We start from the raw sequence: 24,178 nt of genomic DNA, 5'->3' as shown, positions 1-24,178 counted from the left end.
CAAAGTCCGTCAACTGCACATACGGTTCACGTCCACGCTGTCGCGGCATGCTACCAGTGTTAAAGACTGTGATGGAGCTCCGTATGCCACGGCAAACTGGCTGACACTGACGGCGGCGGTGCACAAATGCTGCGCAGCTAGCGCCATTCGACGGCCAACACCGCGGTTCCTGGTGTGTCCGCTGTGCCGTGCGTGTGATCATTGCTTGTACAGCCCTCTCGCAGTGTCCAGAGCAAGTATGGTGGGTCTGACACACCGGTGTCAATGTGTTCTTTTTTCCATTTCCTGGAGTGTATCATCCGGACTGGCGAATTTCCCATCGAATACGATAGGCTGCACTTGGAGTGGTGCTGCAATTCATGGCGTCGCACTGCGGTCAGCGATAAATTACTACTCTACATTCTCCGGATGACTAACGCCGGCAGGTGTGGCCGCAATCTGGGTAGAGTTCCCCTTAAACACACTGAGCGGCTGAAGTTCCATTTCCATTCCTCCTCATCTTCTGGTGCTCTATTTTCGTTTTTTTTTAACGTGGCGTATGTTACTCTACTTTTAATATTTTCCGGTGCTTAATCATTCCATGGGAATTCCTAGAGAGAAGGCGATGTTCTTTCCGAGAAGCACTATTGTGAGATTTTAAACAAATGGTATTTGATGTTGGCTGTCCAACGATTCTACTACCGCCAACGTACATTGTGCGTTTGATGGTAAATGCACCGACGCTACAGATCGGCTCTTACCAAATGCTCATGTAACAGTTCGTTCTGTATTCAGAGGTTATTCGGTCGTGCGGACCTCAACGTTCCCTTTTCTCAAATGGTTCAAATGGCTCTGAGCACTATGGGACTTAACATCTGAGGTCATCAGTCCTCTAGAACTCAGAACTACTTAAACCTAACTGACCTATGGACAACACACACATTCGTGCCCGAAGCAGGATTCGAACCTGCGACCGTAGCGGTCACGCGGTTCCAGATTGAAGCGCCTAGAACCGCTCGGCCACAGCGGCCGGCGCCCTTTTCTCACATGATATACCGCGTACTATGGATTAACGGCAACAGGAAGATTCCATATCTCTAGATTTCCGGAAAGCATTTGACACGGTGTCCCACTGCAGGTTGTTAACGAAGGTATATGGAATACGTTCACAGGTATGTGAGTGGCTTGAAGACTTCTTAAGTGCTAGAACCCAATATGTTATCCTTGGCGGCGATTGTTCATCGGAGACAAGGGTACCGTCGAATACGGCAGGATGTCGAAGTTGAGTGACGGGTGACTATAGGAAGATACGAGACAGACAGAACTTCTACGAAGTCTGATGAATGGCAGCTAGCCCTAAATGTGGAAAAATGTAAGTTAATGCAGATTAATAGGCAGAATGAACCTGTAATTTCGATTACAATATTACTAGTGTCCTGTTTCCCACACTCAAACCGTTTGGGCGTAACAATGAAAAGTGATATGTAATGGAAGGAGCACGTGACAACTGTGGTAGGAAAGGCGAATGGAAGAGTGGTTCATCTGTAAAGGAGACTGCATATAGGACGCTAGGTAGACCTATTTTTTAGTACTGCTCGTGTGTTTGGGATCCATACCAGGTCGCATTGAAGGAAGACAAGGAAGAAATTCACAGATGGGCTGGTATATTTGTTACCGGTAGTTTCAAACAACAAGAAAGTATTACAGAGATGCTTCAGGAATTCCATGTGAATTTCTGGAGGGAAGGCAATGTTCTTTCCGAGAAGCACTATAGAGAAAATTTAATGAACTGGTATTTGATGCTGACTGTCCAACGATTCTAGAGCCGCCAACATATATTGGGCATAACCGCGAATATAAGATTCGAGAAATTAGAGCTCATACGCAGGCATACAGACCGTCGTTTCTCCCCCTGTCTATTTCTGAGTGGAACAGGAAAGGAAATGATTAGTAGCCATACAGGGTACCCTCTGCCACAATCCGTAGGTGGGTTGAGGAGTGTCTATGTAAATGTAAATCTCGATGTAGATGTAGGTGTAGAGGCAGATGTAGATATTGTATCGAAGTAATGGCCAGATTGATTTCTCGTAAGGGATTCTCTATGACAGAGTTCATAATCTGTGGATCTCGCCAGTGTTTTGTATTTCAGATTGTTTCGTATTCTATTTATATTTTAAAGCACTCTGTCAGCTTTCATTTGGTCTCTTGCCTCTGTCTGTTTACCTACCTGCCCCCTACAGGTTCTCATTGTAACTTGGCTCTCCCTTTCTTACGTCCTGGCACGTTCAGCAGCAGTCCTGTGCCATCTCGGAACGCCTGACATCTAAATGCAGATGACACATCTTGGTTTCTCGATTGTAACCGACGTCTTACATTATCTATGTTATTATGGCGTTTTTATTATGCTCATTCGCAAGCCGTTTTTCAAGATTATTTAGTGCGCAAAACATATATTCATTTTAATAGTAAACGTGATTACACTAGTTTTTTAATTTGTTGCTGTTATGAACTGAGTGAACGGCTTTTTGAACAGTTAAGTATTTGATTTTTTGTTGATGGCGCTTCACCATTTAATTAATTCTGTTGTACTTTGTAGTTTGATATACTGTCCATACCAGTAAATAATAGCCTTTGGGTCCGAAACCGGTCATGGCTTAAAATAAAAAGAATATGGGAAATGGTGCTGTCATTTTCTTCAAATCACGCAGCATCTGAAGCTGTGCACGTCCCTTATATACCATAACAGTCCTAGCAAACACAATGATGGTCTCTGCTGACCGTTTAACTGTCACGGAGAATTGCAGCTATAATTATTTACATACCCGTCGTCGGTGTGTACGTGTACGCTGTTACGACTTCATTGAAAATTGGTCAATTTTTCTGGGTGCTTCACTTTTATTGGTAGAAACTGTATACATGAGACCCGTAATGTTGCGGTGTGCCCGAAGTATTTGTGAGTTGCAGTTCTGTTAAACAGGGTAAAAGATTATAGAATTTCCTATTTCTTGGTTGAGGTTTGGTAACAGCTTGCTCTACTACAAAAACTACTCCTTTTAAAGAATTATCGTTGATGAACACCGCCATCCGAACAAATCACAAAAATGGATGACTTTACAGGAAACTCTCTCTTGTTACCGAATAAGAGGAGGATTTAGTATCTAGCATGAGCATGAATGCTAATGGAATACAGGTACGTCCCGTTTCACGTGACCACAGGACTCAAACCCATTTACAAAGAGCAAAGTTCTACTTTTAGTCAGAATTCCAAAGAAAACATTTAATGAGCGTAATGGCGAAATCGGAAAAAATATCTTCGTTATCCATGAATGAGGCCGATTGTGCTGACAGTGCATTTCTTAAATGAAAATCATGTAGCGATCTGAGAAACGGATTGGCAGCATCATAAAATGAACACAAAAACATCGATCATGCTTTGGACTACAACCAAAGGGGTCCTGCTGTGTGATGAAATGGCATCACAGACCATCACTCCTGTCGTTCGGGCTGGACGGTGGGTGGGCTGGTGGTAATCCACCACCTTTATGGAGCGTCTCCAGACACCTTCCTGGCCTTAAATCTCATGGATGGGAGCAGAACTGTCTACAGTGATGAGTCCACCTTCGACGTGAGCCCCGATGTTCAGTGGTGACATGTGCGGAGAAGCCCGGGTAGCGGTGAGTGTTGCTCGCCATACGGCGTTGACAGTCAGGTGCGATGGTCTGGGTGCCATTTCAGAGCAGGATCTCTTTGATTTCATACACGGCAACTTTGCAACTCAGCAGCATGTCGACGATACTCTTCGCGCCGTTTTGTTGCCCTCAGTGGCAAGTCGTCCTGAACTTACATTTCGTCACGTCAATGCACGCCCGCACACGGCAGGAGTTGCTACTGCTTCTCATCATGCTTCCCAAATTCTTCCTTGGTCAACAAGGTCGCCTGATCTCTCTCCAGTTGAGAACGTTTGGAGCATTATGAGCAGGGCCTTACAGCCAACATCGGATTTGGTGATCTAAAGCTCCAGTTGGATATACACTCCTCGAAATGGAAAAAAGAACACATTGACACCGGTGTGTCAGACCCACCATACTTGCTCCGGACACTGCGAGAGGGCTGTACAAGCAATGATCACACGCACGGCACAGCGGACACACCAGGAACCGCGGTGTTGGCCGTCGAATGGCGCTAGCTGCGCAGCATTTGTGCACCGCCGCCGTCAGTGTCAGCCAGTTTGCCGTGGCATACGGAGCTCCATCACAGTCTTTAACACTGGTAGCATGCCGCGACAGCGTGGACGTGAACTGTATGTGCAGTTGACGGACTTTGAGCGAGGGCGTATAGTGGGCATGCGGGAGGTCGGGTGGACGTACCGCCGAATTGCTCAACACGTGGGGCGTGAGGTCTCCACAGTACATCGATGTTGTCGCCAGTGGTCGGCGGAAGGTGCACATGCCCGTCGACCCCAGGGACCGGACCGCAGCGACGCACGGATGCACGCCAAGACCGTAGGATCCTACGCAGTGCCGTAGGGGACCGCACCGCCACTTCCCAGCAAATTAGGGACACTGTTGCTCCTGGGGTATCGGCGAGGACCATTCGCAACCGTCTCCATGAAGCTGGGCTACGGTCCCGCACACCGTTAGGCCGTCTTCCGCTCACTCCCCAACATCGTGCAGCCCGCCTCCAGTGGTGTCGCGACAGGCGTGAATGGAGGGACGAATGGAGACGTGTCGTCTTCAGCGATGAGAGTCGCTTCTGCCTTGGTGCCAATGATGGTCGTATGCGTGCTTGGCGCCGAGCAGGTGAGCGCCACAATCAGGACTGCATACGACCGAGGCACACAGGGCCAACACCCGGCATCATGGTCTGGGGAGCGATCTCCTACACTGGCCGTACACCTCTGGTGATCGTCGAGGGGACACTGAATAGTGCACGGTACATCCAAACCGTCATCGAACCCATCGTTCTACCATTCCTAGACCGGCAAGGGAACTTGCTGTTCCAAAAGGACAATGCACGTCCGTATGTATCCTGTGCCACCCAACGTGCTCTAGAAGGTGTAAGTCAACTACCCTGGCCAGCAAGATCTCCGGATCTGTCCCCCATTGAGCATGTTTGGGACTGGATGAAGCGTCGTCTCACGCGGTCTGCACGTCCAGCACGAACGCTGGTCCAACTGAGGCGCCAGGTGGAAATGGCATGGCAAGCCGTTCCACAGGACTACATCCAGCATCTCTACGATCGTCTCCATGGGAGAATAGCAGCCTGCATTGCTGCGAAAGGTGGGTATACTCTGTACTAGTGCCGACATTGTGCATGCTCTGTTGCCTGTGTCTATGTGCCTGTGGTTCTGTCAGTGTGATCATGTGATGTATCTGACCTCAGGAATGTGTCAATAAAGTTTCCCCTTCCTGGGACAATGAATTCACGGTGTTCTTATTTCAATTTACAGGAGTGTAGTTTGTCACGACATCCCTCAGGAGGTCATCATTAGGGACAATACAGAATGGTCTGCACTGTTCACTAAGTTTCATTTTCAGTAATTTTCCAGTAGAAATGAAAAAAATGAGTAATAATCCCCTAGTATTCAAATCGAATTTAAAGGGTTTATTGTGCCACACTGCTTTCACTGTGCACAGTATTTCCTCGTAGTAGGTGAGCACTTTTCTTTGTCACGTTTTATTAATTAGTATACTCTCTGTCTTTCTTTTATTGTTTATTAGTCCTTTATTTTACCAATTTTAGCCAGTATTCTACAACTATATATTGGCCCGTTCCGCCGAAAAGTATCTCTAGCCCTCACGGTCCAATGGAACCCGATTAATAACTAAAATAAATTAAAAAGTCAAGCGGGCTCCTGATAAGACTGTATCAACTCTCCGCGATGAAGGATACAGGATCTTATGATCCGTTCATATGCATCGCTTTCTAGTTTACGGCAACTCACAGGCTATTTATACTTTCAGAAAATCAGTTTACCATCCCATCGCTCCCGGACTGTCAGAATAATTTGAGAGACACTCAATGGACGTGATAATTCTCGTTTGGGACCTCGGAGAGGCTGACCTTTATTGGACATGTCTGGGACGCCATCGAGCAGGATGAGCAAATTTTTGCTCCAGTTCTGACCGTTCTTGGTTGGTTATCAATGGATCTTGAGAAATGGTATGGGTCTCGTAGGTTGCCCAACGTCTTCATTGTCTGCTAGGGCCTAGGACGCAATGTTTCGCTACTGTCAGGGCAAATCCGGGTAGTACATTTTATTAGGTGGTTGTGGACTGTTTACATTTGTTGTTGTGGGTAACCAATAGTACAATCCCTTTGGAAGTAGCCTTCTAATCTTCGACAGATCAGAAGTAGTTGACAAATATAGAATATATCAACTCAATCTTTATTTACACTGTATTACCTTAACATCTTGCATTATTTTTAAAAGGCATCGTCGTTACCCTTGATTACTAAAATTACTCTAAGCAAAGTCTCTACGAGTGCAGCTTAAGCCTTTGGATTATTTTAATATGCAACACGTTTATGTCATGTCATGTGCTAAAGTACTAAATCTTTCCGTTTGAAAACGGCCGAAATCAAGTAATTTTGATACATAAAAAGCAACAACTGCCTCGCTCAAAATGTTAATACGACTATGAACTGCACCATAAAAATAACATCCTCACATATAATAATTACCTACAGACTAAATTGTAGAAAATATTTGTACTCGTGTATCTGTCTCTTTTCTTTAATAATGCTGTATCATTGAAGATTTTGTTTTGTATCCACATTTTCAGTAGTTCACAGTGAGGGTAAAAGAAATTTCTGATGACAGAAAACAACAATGGATAAATATGTTGTGAAATAATGGCTATAATAACGCTTTTGTTGAAGAAAAAATTTCAGTCTCTTTTAGGACTAACACTCATATTATGATTTGCGAACTCTATATCTCGGTTCTCCTGAATGAACGTTCCTAAAGTTTATTACTATAAAGTGATGTGTAGTAACATATATCCTTCGCTTTTAAACACATACCTCGCCATCTGAATTGGAAAGGCGTATTCTATCCGTCGCATCTGTAGGGACCTTTCCTTCGCGAAGTCTGTGGTGTAAGACTAATTTTTAAGTCCAAGCGACTGTAATTGGTGTGTGTTGGGAGGAGATGAGAGGAGTGAGAGGGTGAAATCCAGTGCCGGCACCAGCTTACTCTTCTCGAATAGCTGCAAGGGGACCGCCGAGCATAACGTCCTCATCCGACGGACGGATGAACATCAACAGTGTCGCAAGCCAGACTTCACTGCCCTCTAACAAGAGATTTGGAGTTTCGCTGATCGGGAACATTACACCACAACCCTTCCTTTCCCATCAGCCAATAAAAACAAAGGGAAAACTGTCTACAGTGCACAGTGTATTATGGATGGTCACCCATCCAAGTACTGGTCCCTCCAGGTCGTGCCTAACTTCGATGATCGGATCGGGACAAGAATATCAACTGCAGCACGGTCATTGGCACCTGACTGTACTGTTCTCCATAACTCTCCTTTTCCATTCTGTGTCTATATTTGATACTGATGACTGTAGGCTTCAACTGACCTACAAGGATGATGTTTTTAACTTTGCTCCATGTCTTTCTCGTTCTTTCTAAGTTGCTTATTTTCATATTATTGTTTCCATTTCTAAGCGATCTAGGTATCTACTGCACTCTTAGAAATTCTGTATTCCTTTCTTCCGCGGAATGAACAAAGCGTCACAGCAGTTGTATATGGCTCCTTGCTATACTTTACAATATTTGTGTAGGCCATTTGTCATTGCTTCAGAGAACGTCCACTTTGTTCAGTCAATCATAATTCATTCAAATACTTCCCCCATTTCTTCATTCTCTTGAATTTCAGGCCCCTATTTTCTAGGCTGAAAATGGAACTGATATCCTCAGTTGGTTTAAAAAATCAGTAAACCGTTGTTAACACTGTATGTAACCGAAATGTACTACAGTTCATATCTTCACAGGTTTTATTCTCTTCGCAAGTACAAATTCTTTTCGAATATTCTGCTTTGTTTACCTACCCTCTTTTAAAACCTTCCAGTCTTTGAAATTCAGTGCATTTTGTTCATATATCGTCACTATTCCACTTACGTCAGCGAGACCTAACGATATGTTCCTGTTCGGTAAACTCAGTAGCATTCTACCAAAATGCATTACGAGTTATAAGTTTTGCAATAATAACCCGTTTCATGTCGCTTCTTTTTATTCCGCAAACATTAAAAAATATGTTGGTGGCTCCAGAAATTTACCAATTGTTGTTTTGTGGGGCGGGCAATCACAGCCAAACTTCGACATATTTTCAAAGAAAATTCCGCACTGGCTGTATGAATGATTTTTATTAAATCTGCGACCGGTTTCGTACCACTTATCGGTGCATCTTCAGGAAATCTGTACAAAAAATAATATAATACGAGCTCATATACACTATTCGATCCTCCAACTCTGAGGTGTAAATTAAACTTTTAAATAGTTAGTTTTTTGAATGAAACAAGAAAGTACTCACATAGGCTATTCATAAGATAGTAACGTTGAACATTGCCTTGTAGCCACTCCCGACCATTCACGTCCAATCTACCGTTATCTGGTGAAACGGTAGTTGAAATTTAAAAATCTTTTTAATTATTATTTTTTTGAATGATGGGAGCGGCAATGACCTAGGAAAAAAAAATAGAATAAGATGTTGCTAAAACTCCCCTAAACACGAACGACGAAGAGCAGAACATTAGTATGAACAAATAGCGGAATTAGGGACATGTAAACATATCATAACTTGCATGAAGTTGAGAGGAGCCGCGCGGCTGTGGACACGGCCCGACTGAATGGATGTGTTATGATTATCCTCGATTTCAAGAATGTCCCGAACTCAGCCACACAGCACACGTTGCCCGCGACTCTCGGTGTTGCCTCTGACCTACTGCCTCTTGCTTCATCCACACTGCCTCCTTGTGCAGCCGGGGGCAGCTGAGCCGCCCTCGCTACGCCGGCGCTAAGTGGCCGCCCGCCTGCTGTTGCAGCTTCGACGTGCGCGGGCGGCCGCTGAGCCAGGCGACGCACTGGTCGTCTCCCGAGGCGTTCGGGCCGCGCGCCTACTTCCGCACTGTGTCGGAGCCGGCGCAGCTCGTGCTGGAGGACGTGCGGCTGCGCGACGAGGGCGTCTACCGCTGCCGCGTCGACTTCCGCAACACGCCCACGCGCTCCGCCAGGTTCAACCTCACCGTCATAGGTGAGCACACTGCTGGCTTTCCATCCAGTAAACAAGTTAACGGAGAACCACATGTACCGTTGTATAGAGTGAACCCAAACACATCTACCATAGCGGACGTTATTCAACGATGTTTCCTATTTTGCTATAAGGGATCCGTGTGTGTGTGTGTGTGTGTGTGTGTGTGTGTGTGTGTGTGTGTGTGTGTGTGTCGGGAACGTCTCATTCCAGACCTGAGTAACCCCAAATGACCACCGAGCGAGGTGACGCAGTGGTCAGCACACTGGACTCGCATTCCGGAGGACGACGGTTCAATCCCGTCTCCGGCCATCCTGATTTAGGTTTTCCGTAATTTCCCTAAATCGCTTCAGGCAAATACCGGGATGGTTCCTTTGAAAGTGCACGGCCGATTTCCTTCTCCATCCTTCCCTCACCCGAGCTTGCGCTCCGTCTCTAATGACCTCGTTGTCGACGGGACGTTAAACACTAAGAAGAAGAAGAAACCCCAAATGACCAAATGCTTGCGTCATAGAGCAATTATGGTGTACGCGTACATGGAGACAGTATGGTGTACGCGTACATGGAGACAGTGTTTGAGCAGCAATCGCCGACACCGTGTAATTGAGGCGATAGAAGGGGAATCAGCCCGAATTCGTCGAGGTAGATGGAAAACCGCCTTAAAAACCGTCCACAGGCTGGCTGGCACACCGGACCTTGACACTAATACGCCAGGTGGATTCGTGCTGGGTTCCGGCACACCTTCCCACACGGGAAGCAGCGCGTTAGACCGTGCGGCTAGCCAGGCGGGCCAGGGATTAATGTTGTCCAGTACGGAGTAGCTAACAAGGAGACGCCACGACCGTCGTGTCGGATATTTGTCCAAAATTTTGTGTGGTGAAGGAGGACCCCTGACACCTCAAGTGGTTAAAATATTAGGACGCACTACCCGGATAATCCCGGGAAAAATCGATCCAAAGTTTCATAGGTGCCGTATGAGTATAAAATGTTAGTGCATTGCCGAGGTGCCGTCTGGCCTAGATGTTTAGGGTTCGGACTCTCTGGTTCGATTCCTTCTCCACACTTTTTTTCCTTCTGTTTCATTTTCTTTTGTTATTCCACCAACTACACAGAAAGTTTCCCAAACCTACATTATCTTTAACAAATTAGTTACATTATTAAATAAAAATTATTTTCTTTTTTTCCAACAACAAATTCATGGCAGTGGGTTTTCCATTTTTTATTTTGAAGTATGTGAGGAGAAACATTGGGTTTTAATCAGAATAGCAAAGTCGATTGGGAAACATTCAATTTTTTTACATATAATAATTATAAACAAGAACCGCAGTGGTAATTATCGTAAAAACCAACAAAGGAATAGTTTTTACGACATCTTGTTCAACATATGAAAACGGAATTTTTACAATCACAGGGTGTTTGCAATAAATCTGAACAAAAACAAGCACCATTAACATTTTCCAAAAATGTTTTGAGTTTTTGATAATTTTGTGGCAAATCAGGAATATTGAATCGTGTCTCGGAATATTGGTGACGATAATTGATGGTGTATTATAGAATGAATTTTTATACATTTTCCCGGGAATTAATTTCACGATTCTCCTGTAACAATGAGCTGCAATTTTGCAAGCAACAGGGGAAAAAAATGTGCTGGATGAGGAATTGAACCCGAGACCTCTGGCATAAGCGTCCGAACGCTAACCATGTAGGCCAAACGGTGGCTCGGCAATCGACTAACGTTTTAGACTCATACGTCACCTAAGAAATTTTCGATCGTTTTTTCTCTGGATTTTCCGAGTAGTGCGTCCTAATATTTTAACCACGTTAGGTGTTAGGGGTCCTCTTTCACCGCACAAAATTGCGGACAAATCCCCGTCCCCACTGTCGTGCCGTCTCCTTGTAAGTAACAGTTTGCTGCCGCAGTTACTTTATTTCCTTGACATACATAGTAGCTGTACTGGTGCAGGCTGTTAACTGCTACATAGTTACTCAAGGGTAGCAGCCTAGCCGCCTGGCCATCAGGGAATGGGTAATGAGATGTCCGTGGCGGCGGCGAAGCCATTGAATACTCCCAGAAAATCAATTCCTCTTATTACCAGCACATTCTAAACAGCGAAGACAACCAGTGCCTGAGTATAGAAATTGTTGAGACAGTCGACTGCAATACTGGCAGCAGCCCGGCTAGGCAGCCTTGCTGAGGTAACTGGTCTCAATACAGCTCCGCAGTGGAGAGGCGGCGAGCAGCGACTGTTTCCAGAATGAAGTTTTCACTCTGCAGCGGAGCGTGGGCAGATATGAAACTACCTAGCAGATTAAAACTGTGTGCCGGGCCGAGACTCGAACTCGGGACCTTTGCCTTTCGCGGGCAAGTGCTCTACCGACTGAGCTACCCAAGATCTACATCAGCGCACATTCAGCTGCAGAGTGAAACTCTCATTCTGGGAACATCCCCCAGGCTGTGGGTGAGCCATATCTGTGCGATATCCTTTCTTCCAGCAATGCTGGTTCTGCAAGGTACGCAGAAGAGCTTCCGTGAAGTTGGGAAGGCAGGAGACGAGGTATTTGCAGGACTGTAGCTGTGGTGACGGGTAGTGAGTCGTGCTTGAGTAGCTTAGTAGGTAGAGCATTTGCCCACGAAAGTCAAAGATCCTGAGTTCGAGTCTCGGTCGGGCGCACAGTTTTAGTTTGCCGGTATCAGCGAGTGTTGTCGGCAGTTCGGCACGCAGCTAGACCGCCTTGGTCTGATCTTGCACGAACTCACTGATGCATTTCTAGTCGTTAGTGCCATCACGGGGGAAGCGAAGAGGGTCCCATTAGGACACCTGAGAACATTACCCTAGCTGGCGCTAGCAAGCCCGTGAATGAGTGTAAGCCAGTCCATTCACCGCGTATCTTCTTGTTCCAAGTGCTCTTAAACCTGCGCAGATCGTTGCGGTCTCCCATTGTGTTCCATTAAAAAGAAATCTGAGCCAAATACACCCAGAAAAGACTCACTTGGCGAAGGAATACAGTGTCACAATAAGATCGACCCGTGAGTGTATAGTGTTCAAATATTGGGAGATCAGTATGCCCATGTCATATTATGCCTCCCCACGATGCAACACCAGGACCACCAAAACGATCATATTCGACAATGTTCCTGTGTGAAAAAAATGTCCGCACTTCGCGCCATATACGGATAGATCTAGAATGAATGGACTGAGGGGAGAATGACTACATGGGCGTATGTACGCTGCAACTAGTCAAATCTTTTCTACGGGGGAGTGGTGCTTCTTAAAAGTTTATGGAGGGGCTTTCGATAGACAGTTGTCAGTGATACAGCGCTGCCATTTCAAGTTTTCCATTCTTCCCTTGACGATTTCCCGCGAGTCAAAACTACACGTGATCGTTTGTGTTACCTTTCTATGTATTCAGTATCCCCTGTTAGCCCTATATGGAATCATTCCACACGGTTCTACGACAACGTAAGATGAGCCGCACAAGTATTTTTCAGCTTAACATAAAAGTTTTCTGAGTATCTGACTGTGTCATAATGTAAAAAAACGATACGTAGATTCTCATATTGTGACACGGTGAGATACTCAGAAACCTTTTAAGTCAATAACTGCCTCCTGAAGTCTATGGAATTACATTTCTCGGCAGTCTCGTTTCTAGACAGTGAATTTTGCCAGTATCCTACCAATAAAGTCGACGATGTAATTTACCCACAACTTGGCGTTAATCATCATCCCATTTCACATCCCTATAAATTGCTTCACTGTGTTAGCTGTAAGAGCTGATTTATCCCAATTGCCACTCATTAATATTGTAGCAATCCTATACTCAGTTTTAATGAATTTTGAAGTTCATAGTTTCACATTTTTGGACGCGTACAGCAATTTCCCAATCATTACACCACTTTGGAACCTTCCAGTCACGTGACTGAATATTCTGAGAGTCTTCTATACATAGTACTATAATGTAGTTGAGTGCATCAGCTGTAAGAAGTTTACTGTTACTGTACATGCAGCCTACCGAGTCTTTAGTATGTAACATGCACAGTCTGCCGCCGGCAGTGCTGCGAAGCGGTCATGCACCAGAGCGCGGCGGGCGAGGCGCGCACCGTGTGTTTGTGTTTACTTGGCCGTTGCACGTGCTGTTTTCCTTCTAGACCACCATGGCGCACAACTATCGGAAGAAGACATTACGTTTCAACTTTTGTACAAACTTCGAACAGCCCAAGGCCCTGTAGGTAGAACGATTTATTCGCGATGAAGTTAAGATACCATCAACTGATCTAATTGGTATCCACTTGTCCATAGTTAGCAGTACCGTCTACGTCAAAATGATCAACGATGCGGCGTGTGACAAGGTGCTTCAAGAGGAAAAACGTGGACTGCGCTTCTGTCATTCCGACGGCAACGTCGGATCCGTTACCGTCGATCACGCAGGTCTCGGCACACGAACAATAAGGATCTGCGAACTGCCGTGCGAGCTACCTGCAGACGTCGTCATCGGGGCCCTCCGTCCCTATGGCAACGTTCTGGAACATGTTGCCAAACGATGGGTACAATTTCAAACCTATCCCGTTTTAAACGGTGTCAGACAGGTCCGCAGCCAGTTGCAGAAACACGTGCCTTCCTATCTACGTATCGGAGGCTGCCGTACCATTGTAATGTACGACGGCCAACCTCGGACTTGTTCCGGCTGCGGGAAAGAAGGTCATCTACGGTCTGAATGCTTTCAACGACGTGTCGCGAAGCTCCCGTTGTCCAAAGCGTCCGTCATACCTACGATGACCGCCCTACCAGCCACTTACGCAGCGGCTCTTGCCTTCTACAGTTTCGTCCACTCCGTCTCCCGGTCTCTACGATCGGCACATCCCACCGTCCCAGTCACCTACGGACGGTGCAGACGTCCCACCTGACAACCTTGCCGCCGAACAGGCTCCCGCACCGGACGCTGACAAGACCAGTGCTTCTTCACATCACCTGATTGACAATTTCATTGTGCCCACCGACGCCTTCGAACAAGGTCGACGTGCCTTCTTGCCGTCGTCCGACACTGAGGAACATGTGCGCAAACAATGCTCGCCACGTATGAGCAAACGCCGCCGCCGTTTACCCACGGTTTCTCAAAGCGCCGCCATCCAAGACGACGAAGACGACACACAACCAGCCGGTATTTCCATGCAGAGGTCGGCAGACAGCTTTCATTATGAACAAGACGTTTCGAAGGACTGGACCACCATAGAGGTCGCCACACACAATGAAAAGATCGGCGCGCGGGTTGAGACCCCTGTCTCCCCGCCGACAGCTCCAGATCTCCCTCACCACGATGTAATTCCCATGGATATTGGACAGACCCACGGCACAGGAGCATGTGCCGACGAAGTTGAGAAAGGTACGCTCCGTCCTCCGGATGAGTTGCTTCCACCGGACGGGACTCCCTGTCAACATCAAAAGCGAGGCACTGCAACAGATGGGACAGGACTACCTGTCGGTGCCCTCCTCATACATACGTACCGGATCGCCACACTGAACAGCAACATGATCGGCACTGCACCCAAGCTGCAGCTCCTACGTGACATGCTTCGGGTCTCTGACGTCGAAGTCGCCCTTCTTCAGGACGTACGCGTTGTCACACGACCACCGGTCTACAGCTTCGACTCATACACGTCCAAATGTGATCAATCAGGGCGTGGTGTGGCTTTCTACATACGCGACAGAATCCCAGACAAGGACACGACGATCCTCGGCTCTGGAAGGGGCATGGCTGTTACCACCTTCGACACGCGGGTCGTGAATATCTACGCTCTGTCTGGCTCCACGAATAGTCCGCAGCGGTCCACTTTTATCGGACACGACGTGTCGCCCCTGTTTTCAGGGCGCTATGATCGCTTTATGATGGGGGCCGATTTCAATTGCGTCCTCCATCCGCAGGACCAAATGCCTGGTTATTCGCCATGCGCAGTGCTGTTCACCTTAATCGAAGATTTTCATCCAGTGGATGTTTGGGAGAAAATTCATGGCAATACCCCCGGTTTTACCTATTATACGGCACCTTCTGCGAGCAGACTGGACCGTTTTTATGTCTCTGCCACCTTTGCAACGAAGTCTGCCAAGCAGAACCATGGCCCCTTACATTTTCGGACCATTGCGCTGTCATTTGCTCCCTGGCTTTGTCACCTCAGTCACGCAACAGAGGTTACTGGTAGCTTAATACCTCCCTCCTTAATGATCCACACTGCCGACGATGTACTGCCACTACATGGGCCTTTTGAAAAAGACGCCTCGCGCAGTACACATCCACGTTCCATTGATGGCTCAAATGTGCCAAAGCTGCGATCAGAAAGGCCTTCATACAATGTGGCAAGGAAGCAGCAGCATGGCATCGAGACACCACAAATTTTCATTATGCAGTCCTCCGTGAGTTCGATGCACTCCCTCCATAACCTGAAACCCATAGCGAACGGCAGGACCGATTCCTCTCTCTCCAAGGTGCACGACTGTATGGTGTCGTGGTGCGTTCCCGACGACAGGACCTCCTCCACGACGAAACCCCACCCACAATCCATGCAGCATCCGACCATCGTCGTCGACGTCGACTTTTCGTCCCCAACATCACGACCGTCGACGGTGTTTACCACACAACACAGGCGGCAGTGGTGTCTGCCTTTTTTGAACATTATTGCCAATGCCGATGACATTGTAATTATGTCAGAGACAGCAAAGGACTTGGAAGAGCAGTTGAATGGAATGGATAGTGTCTTGAAAGGATGGTATAAGATGAACATCAACAAAAGCAAAACGAAGGTAATGCAATGTAGTCGAATTAAGTCGGGTAATGCTGAGGGAATTAGATTAAGAAATGAGACGCTTAAAGTAGTAAAGGAATTTTGCTATTTGGGGAGCAAAATAACTGATGATGGTCGAAGTAGAGAGGATATAAAATGTAGACGGGAAATGGCAAGGAAAGCGTTTCTGAAGAAGAGAAATTTGTTAACATTTTGTGCAGATTTAAGTGTCAGGAAGTCGTTTCTGAAAGTATTTGTAAGGACTGTAGCCATGTATGGAAGTGAAACATGGACGATAAACAGTTTGGACAAGAAGAGAATAGAAGCTCTTCGAAATGTGGTGCTACAGAAGAATGCTGAAGATTAGATGGGTAGATCACATAACTAATGAGGAAGTATTAAATAGGATTGGGGAAAAGAGAAGTTTGTGGCACAACTTGACCAGAAGAAGGGATCGGTTGATAGGACATGTTCTGAAGCATCAAGGGATCACCAATTTAGTATTGGAGGGTAGCGTGGAGGGTAAAAATCGTAGAGGGGGACCAAGAGATGAATACACTAAGCAGATTCCGAAGGATGTAGGTTGCAGTAGGTATGGGGAGATGAAGAAGCTTGCACACGATAGAGTAGCAGTGAGAGCTGCATCAAACCAGTCTCAGGACTGAAGACCAGAAGCACAACAACATGGCCAATGTTATGACAACGAACCGATGGCAACGCCAATTCCTGATGATCGTCCTTCCCCCGATCGGACCCTCTCCGTAGTGGAGTAAACGTCCTTGATGTCTGCAGTCACCGCATAAGGGGTGGTAGATGCAATCAACAAGGGGGCCAAGAACAGATCGCCAGGACTAGATGGTCTCCCCGTGGAGATTTACCGGGCGTTCACCACGTTAATGCTTCCTCGCTGGACGGAAATGATTAAGGAACTATTTACTCTGTCCTTCCCAATTCCCCCTGAATTCGTCACTGGCATTCTTCTACCTGTGCCTAAGCCGAAGGGAGGGTCCCATGTCTTTGCATATCGCCCCTTTACACTGATGAATGCAGATTATGAAATCTATGCACGCCTCTTAGCAACACGCATACGCACTGTCTTACCTACGGTCCTTTCACCGGAGCAGACTGTCAGTGGTTGTGGGGCCACCTTTTAAACAGCTCCAAGAGAATGCCGTGACCTCATCGCGGTGGCGGCAGTTTGTCAGCTTCGTGCAGCACTGGAATCCAACGATTTTACCAATGCCTTAGATCGCGTTCGACACCCATTCCTCCTCACGGTGGCGACACGTATGGGGTTCCCATTACTTTTTGTCGATGCCATTCGCCGGTTACTACTTCCCGCGGTCTCGATGGTACAAGTCAGGGGAACCTTGTAGGACCGATTCCTGTACGTCGCTCTATGCGTCAACGCTGTCCCATGTCTACTTTACTATATGCCATTGCACTTGAGCCCCTCATCACTGGTCTTACCACTAGACTGCAGAGTCTCATTTCACGTGACTGCTCCTCTCACTGCAGGGCTTATGCGGACGACGTCTTCTTTCTCACCTGCTCCTGTGAGGAACTCAGTGACGCCATCCAATGGATCTATCAGTATGGACGTCTTTCTGGTAGCATTCTTAATGTCCGTAAATCGACTATGATTCACATCGGGCGCAGTCTCCGGGCTATGGTACCGCCCCACTCCGAGTCAGTACCACCCTTCGTTACTTGGGTATCGAATATACGAGCTCCACACACCGCACCGTGGCTCTCGCTTACCGGCGGCTTTTGAAGTCGATTCGGCACCATGTTCGCGGTCAAGCGCACTGTAACTTAAACCAACTCCAGCGTATGTCCTATGTCAACATGTATGTCGCCCCTAAACTGGTACATATCGCCCAGATCCTCCCAATGCCGTTACTCCTTGTCCACCTCAGCCAATCACCCTTTGGATATTTCGTGTCAGCAGGGACACTTTTAGAAGTCCGCTACAAAACTCTAACACTGCCTCCTGCAAAAGGTGGTCTCGGACTCGTCAACGTGCGGGCACTATTTTCTCCAGTCTTTGCCCATACTATGTTGCTGCACTGGCGGGGGCCGGTCCCGTCCTTAACACGCAGTCTCTTAGATATCCTCCGACCAGCTTCTCTCAATCTACCGATCAATGTGGCACACTTTTTTCCATTATTATAACATGTCGCCAATTGTTTCATAGAACTCAGCTATCTTACAGTCACCCGTCCTCCTCATACATATGATTATTATTGTTTGTTTATGCTGCCCAACCCTTTCGACCTCATGGTGCTACAGCACTCTGACGTTAACTGGCGTACGGTTTGGGAGTGTCTGCATGCACCCTTTTTACTGTCGCCTGTGCCTGCACTCTCGTATGTTTTAGTCTATGGCAAATTCCCGACTAATAGTAGACTTCATTGCATAGGACTGGCCACCTCCTCACTCTGCCCTGACTGTCAGCTCGAAGACACCGGTGAACACCGTCGTACGTGCCCCCTCAAACGAAACATCTGGCTCCTCATCCAACGAATCGTGGGCTTTTATCTCCGTGCCCCGCCAACGACGGCAACCCCAGATTTCTTGTTGTTGCCCCAGACATTTCACTACCCTCTTGCTAAGCACCATACACTACTCTGGTTTCGAGGACAGGCATTAGAATACCTCTTTCAGAGTGGTCCGCATACAGTCCTTGACTTCTGGTACAAAGTTGTGACCGCGCATAACACCCTCACCCGAAAACCTTCTTAGCGACAAACTTTTGCCGGTTATCTCCGCAGCGTCTTCCTTGACCCCCTCAAACTTGGGGTGTGCCATGCCTACCCTTCACATGATGCAACACCCTTATCCACGTTCTCATGCATCGACCAAAACACAAAAAAAGGAAGAAGACGTAATATGTTATATTTTTTGTACTTAATGTTTATCTAATATTTCTATATAACTAACAATCGTTTGTATGTGTTTAAATGGTATCGTGAAGAACTGTTGCATTGTATATATGCAGGGTGGTCCATTGATAGTGACCGGACGAAATATCTCACGAAATAAGCGTCAAACGGAAAAACTACAAAGAACGAAACTTAACTAGCTTGAAGAGGGAAACCAGATAGCGCTATGGTTGGCCCGCTAGATGGCGCTGCCATAGGTCAAACGGATATCAAGTGCGTTTTTTTTAAATAGGAACCCCCATTTTTAATACATATTCGTGTAGTATCTAAAGGAAGATGAATGTTTTAGTTGGACAACTTTTTTCGCTTTGTGACAGATGGCACTGTGATAGTCGCCAACATATGGCTCACAATTTTAGACGAACAGTTGGTAACAGGTAGGTTTTTTAAATAAAAATACAGAACGTAGGTAGCCTGAACACTTTATTTCGATTGTTCCAACTTATCGTTTCTGAGAACGCATGCTGTTACAGCGTGATTACCTGTAAATACCACATTAATGCAATAAACGGTCGAAATGATGTCCGTCAACCTCAATGCATTTGGCAATATGTGTAACGACATTCCTATTAACAGCGAGTAGTTCGCCTTCCGTAATGTTCGCACATGAATTGACAATGCACTGACGCATGTAGTCGGGCGTTGTCAGTGGATCACGATAGCAAATATCCTTCAACTTTCCCCACAGAAAGAAATCCGGGGACATCAGATACGGTGAACGTGCGGGCCATGGTATGGTGCTCCGATGACCAATCCACCTGTCATGATATATGCTATTCAATACCGCTTCAACCGCACGCGAGCGATGTCCCGGACATCCATCATGTTGGAAGTACATCGCTATTGTGTCATGCAGTGAAACATCTTGTAGTAATATCGGTACAACATTACGTAGGAAATCACCATACATCGCACCATTTAGATTGCCATCGGTGAACTGAGGGCCAATTATCCTTCCTCCCATAATTCCGCACCATACATTAATCCGTCAAGGTCACTGATGTTCCACTTCTCGCAGCCATCGTGGATTTTCCGTTGCCCAATAGTGACCATTATGCCGGTTTACGTTACCGCTGTTGGTAAATGACGCTTCGTCGCTAAATAGAACGCGTGCAAAAAATCTGTCATCGTCCCGTAATTTCTCTTGTGTCCAATGGCAGAACCGTACACGAGGTTCAAAGTCGTTGCCATGCAATTCCTGGTGCCTATAAATATGGTACGGGTGTAATCGATGTTGATGTAGCATTCGCAACACCTACGTTTTTGAGATTCCCAATTCTCGCGCAGTTTGTCTGCTACTGGTGTGCGTATTAGCCGCTTCAGCAGCTAAAACAGCTACTTGGGCATCATCATTTGTTGCAGGTCGTGGTTGACGTTTCATATGTGGCTGAACACTTCCTGTTTCCTTAAATAACGTAAATATCCGGCAAACGGTCCGGACACTTGGATGATGCCGTCCAGCATACATAGCACACGCCCATTGGCCATTTTGATCACAACAGCCACACATCAACACGATATCGACCTTTTCCGCAATAAATACTAAATCTCTCATATTGCCTTGATCCATGGCCTTATTTATAATATGTGACAAAAGAGTGAGACGGGTTTCACATCATCGATGTTTTCGAAATCCTTGCTGGTTGGCATGTAGTACGTCATTCTGTTCGAGGTACCTCATTCCATTTGAGTTCAGAATGTGTTTTTAGATTCCGCAACAGATGGATGCCAGGGAGACTGGATAATAGGTTTGTGGACCACTTCTGTTATCTTGTACATGGATGAGTCCATTGCTTTCTTCCAACTAGGAAGCACACATTTTTGTTCGAATGACCTACGGTAAATTACAGTTGTAAGCTGGAAATTCAGTACAGAAGGTGATAGATGTTCCATTGGGTCTCGGACTCTAGTTCAGTTTTAGCGACTTCAGCTGTTTGTCAAAGTCACTGGCCATAACGTCTAAATAATCATATTTGAGATGGAGCGAAGCTAAATTGGATCTGTACCCCAAGTTGCTCGTTTGTAATGGAACATTTGAAAAGGAGCTCACAATTATTGATTTTGCTTTGCTTCCTTCAGTATTAGTTCATGTGTCATCTGTGAGTGTCTGGACACTGAATTAGGTGCTACAGACACCTGTACACAATAACCAATAATTGGTTTTGTGACTGTCTCTCGGCAAGAGTGAGCTATGATAAACTTTGAAGTCTATACGCATTCTCTATACAATGACCGGATCATCTCTATCTACTGCTGCACGATTTTTCTACACACCTGACGTGCAGTAGCCATTGTTTGGTTAGATGTCTTTTGAATCGACTGTGCACTATGGAGGGGTCCCCCCCTGTGAGGATCCTAACTGGTGTTCAGAAATTCCGGTCACAAACATCTAGCACTTTTAGAGGAGAGTGAGTAGACAATATTTTGATTTGGAACCTATGTCCTGAAACGTATCGTTCCCATGCTACAAGCAGTTGAAAAGTGTTGGTAACGCGATCACTTTTACAAGTAACTGATTATGCGTGACGCAGTACATCACTTGTCTTACAGATCTCCTTGTTAAAGCTCAAAACACTGCTCATGTATTCGTTGACTTGTTCTCTTCAACGTGATGCGGTACGGCATCTTGCAAAAACGGAGTTGCGGCGTCTCCTTGGACCACTACAGTCACGCCTGCTTATGGTGAAGGTATCCTTTCTGGAAGCCGTTGCGTAATTGTGGAGAAAAGAGTATGTGATGGAGTCAGGCGTTGTGGAGAACGAGCTCGATAAAGGCGACGAGCAGGTCTTCCTTTGTCATGCGCTTCGCCATTCAGAAGGATCATCTCGGTACGTTGTGCAAATGTACTCAAACATGTTGCTGTAAAACTAACAAATGCGCGAATGAGGCTCGGACCAGGTTAGAGAGGTAGTAAAGACGTCAGATGAAATCAGCCTATCGGACGTAAGCACCCACTGCAGTAACTACCCTGTTACATAGCTGCCTAGCAAACACGTTTTCTAATGGCTGCAGCTCGGCAACGGTACGTTTTCGGACATTGGTTCTTATTCAAAATATTATGTACTCACTCCCTTATACAAGTCCTTGTTGATAAGGTGAACTCCCGAATACCCTATACATCTTCCCAGCGCTTTCTCAACTACTCTTCTAGTTTAGAGCTACAGCAACTGTACATGCTTCTGTCCAGAAGAATATTTTCGGTTTCATATCACAGGTAATACGTGCTCTTAATATGCAGCGTAAATTTTACAACTTACTACAGAAAAATTATTGACCTATGTAGATATGCTACACGCCTTATTTACAGTTGGCAGCACACGGCAGAATGGTGCCATTTCATTGTTGTTTCACACGCTGAATACAATGAAACTGCTGCTAAAAATTAAAAATGTTGTGTTAGCACAGAATAACCCAGCATCAGCGGGCTTCCTTTAATGATTAAATACAAATATAAGCTAGAGGGAAGGGAATTAAGCTTTCGGTGTAACAATAACATTCCAGTCACGTCGTGGTAAAACTAATGTAAGAACATGTAGCTACTTCCTCAATGCAGAAAATACCTAAGGACATCACAAAATTGGCAAGAAAATACCAAGGTGATGATAAAATAATGGGTTGTTGTTTACCCGCTATTGCCAGGTACTACATCGACGAAGATGTTGATAAATTCGTTCAAGTGTGTGAACCTTACGTAGTGGGATGGAGTTCCCAGGAATGATGCAAGGCAGTTGACTGGTTTCTTCTAATATCGGAAACAGAAAGTGAGACTAAAACTTTGATGAATACGAAATAAGTTTCAGAGGACGTACGAGTTGTCAAAGAACAGGGTCACATGTTCGTCGGGAAGCAAATATGGAGATTACTGGACTGTTATAAGGCCGTGTATCAAAACTCCTACGAAAAGTACAAATGTTGTCATTTGTGTTACGTGAAAATGAGAGACACGATGACAATACTTATAATGAATTCATAGTATCAATTTTGATTTGAAAAATGTAGAAATAAAACGTTAAACAGTTAATGAACGATTTCCTAATCTAATAATTATAACCTATCAAATTTATCTAAATTTTATATAGTAAGAGAGGTGGGCCCGTAAATAGATTGACCTCACTGGTCATCAGGGCTCACTGAAGGCGTCGGTATCTGGGTGCGAATCATGTTGCCAGCGCAGTCAGATCTGTTGCATTGAAATGAAGCAGCCACCGCGAATGCTTGTATCGAGCGCCTGCGATTTAGGTCGCCCAACAAACAGCACGAAGCCGCGGGTCACAGGATGCGGCTCGGCGCTGCAGCCGTTTCCTTGGTCTCGCTGCGAATCCCCGTATCAGAGGACACACGGCCGGGGGTTCCCTTCGCCACGGAGGATCTCCGCGGCCCGGAATCCAATTTGGCTGTCGGCTCCTCGCCGCCGCCTCTGGCTGACCCACCACGGCATCTGCAGTGGCTGCCATTGGCTGCCTTGGGTTACCAGTTGCTTCTTTCTATTTCAATATCTATCATTTTTGTTTACTTCCATTCACTAATATAATAATTTACGTATTACATCATACGAACAGTAATATTTTGTATGGGATACAATAATGAAAGAAAATGCAGTAAGGCATTGTTTGGCTTGAGGGATCCCGATGCATAAGTAGAGCCGCCTAACAGAACAGGCTTTCCTTCCCGTAATGGATGTGTAGAGCGTGGTGGCCCGTTAATGATGAGAAAATGGAGAGAGTGAAAACCAGTGCCACACCGTTGTCTGCTCCTGTCCAATATTACCATGTGGGTGGCCGAGCTTAACGTCAACACATGAGACATACAACACTCTCACTAGCTCCACATATTCTCACTAAATGAAACAATACGACTCTGGAATTCAGGATAGTGACGTATATCTGGTGACCAGGAACTTCGTATCACCACCTCTCCTCCCCTTTCCAGGAAAGTACTTGTGGTCAAAATTTCCTCCAACGACGTAGTTCCGGCCACCCAAGCGTGGATCACCGACATTAACTGTGGAGGGGGTTTTTGATACGATGGGTTGCTAACAAGCTTCAAGTTTTTGATCTTGACCTTCTGACACAAGCTTATCGTGTGCCTAGTGCTCCATGGGAGACGTCGCACGTAGCAGTTCCATACCTACTCCTGGAATAGCACACGACTTTTTTTTTAGATTAGATTTGTTTGCTAGTATCTTTTGGATACTAGGATCACCTATAAATTTATCTTGGAGAAGAGAG

At 46.0% G+C, this 24,178-nt stretch overlaps 1 protein-coding gene across 1 annotated transcript in view; it reads left to right on the top strand.

The window, feature by feature from the left end:
• Positions 1-24,178, top strand: part of LOC126266645 (nephrin-like) — a 336,835-nt gene that overhangs the window by 127,287 nt on the left and 185,370 nt on the right. The window contains exon 3 of the mRNA XM_049971078.1: positions 9,028-9,236. Within this exon, the coding sequence (XP_049827035.1) occupies positions 9,028-9,236 (209 nt within the window). The remainder of the gene's footprint in view (positions 1-9,027; positions 9,237-24,178) is intronic.

Source organism: Schistocerca gregaria, chromosome 1 (assembly GCF_023897955.1).
Source record: "Schistocerca gregaria isolate iqSchGreg1 chromosome 1, iqSchGreg1.2, whole genome shotgun sequence".
NCBI lineage: Eukaryota > Metazoa > Arthropoda > Insecta > Orthoptera > Acrididae > Schistocerca > Schistocerca gregaria.
This window is presented reverse-complemented; position numbering and strand designations above follow the sequence as displayed.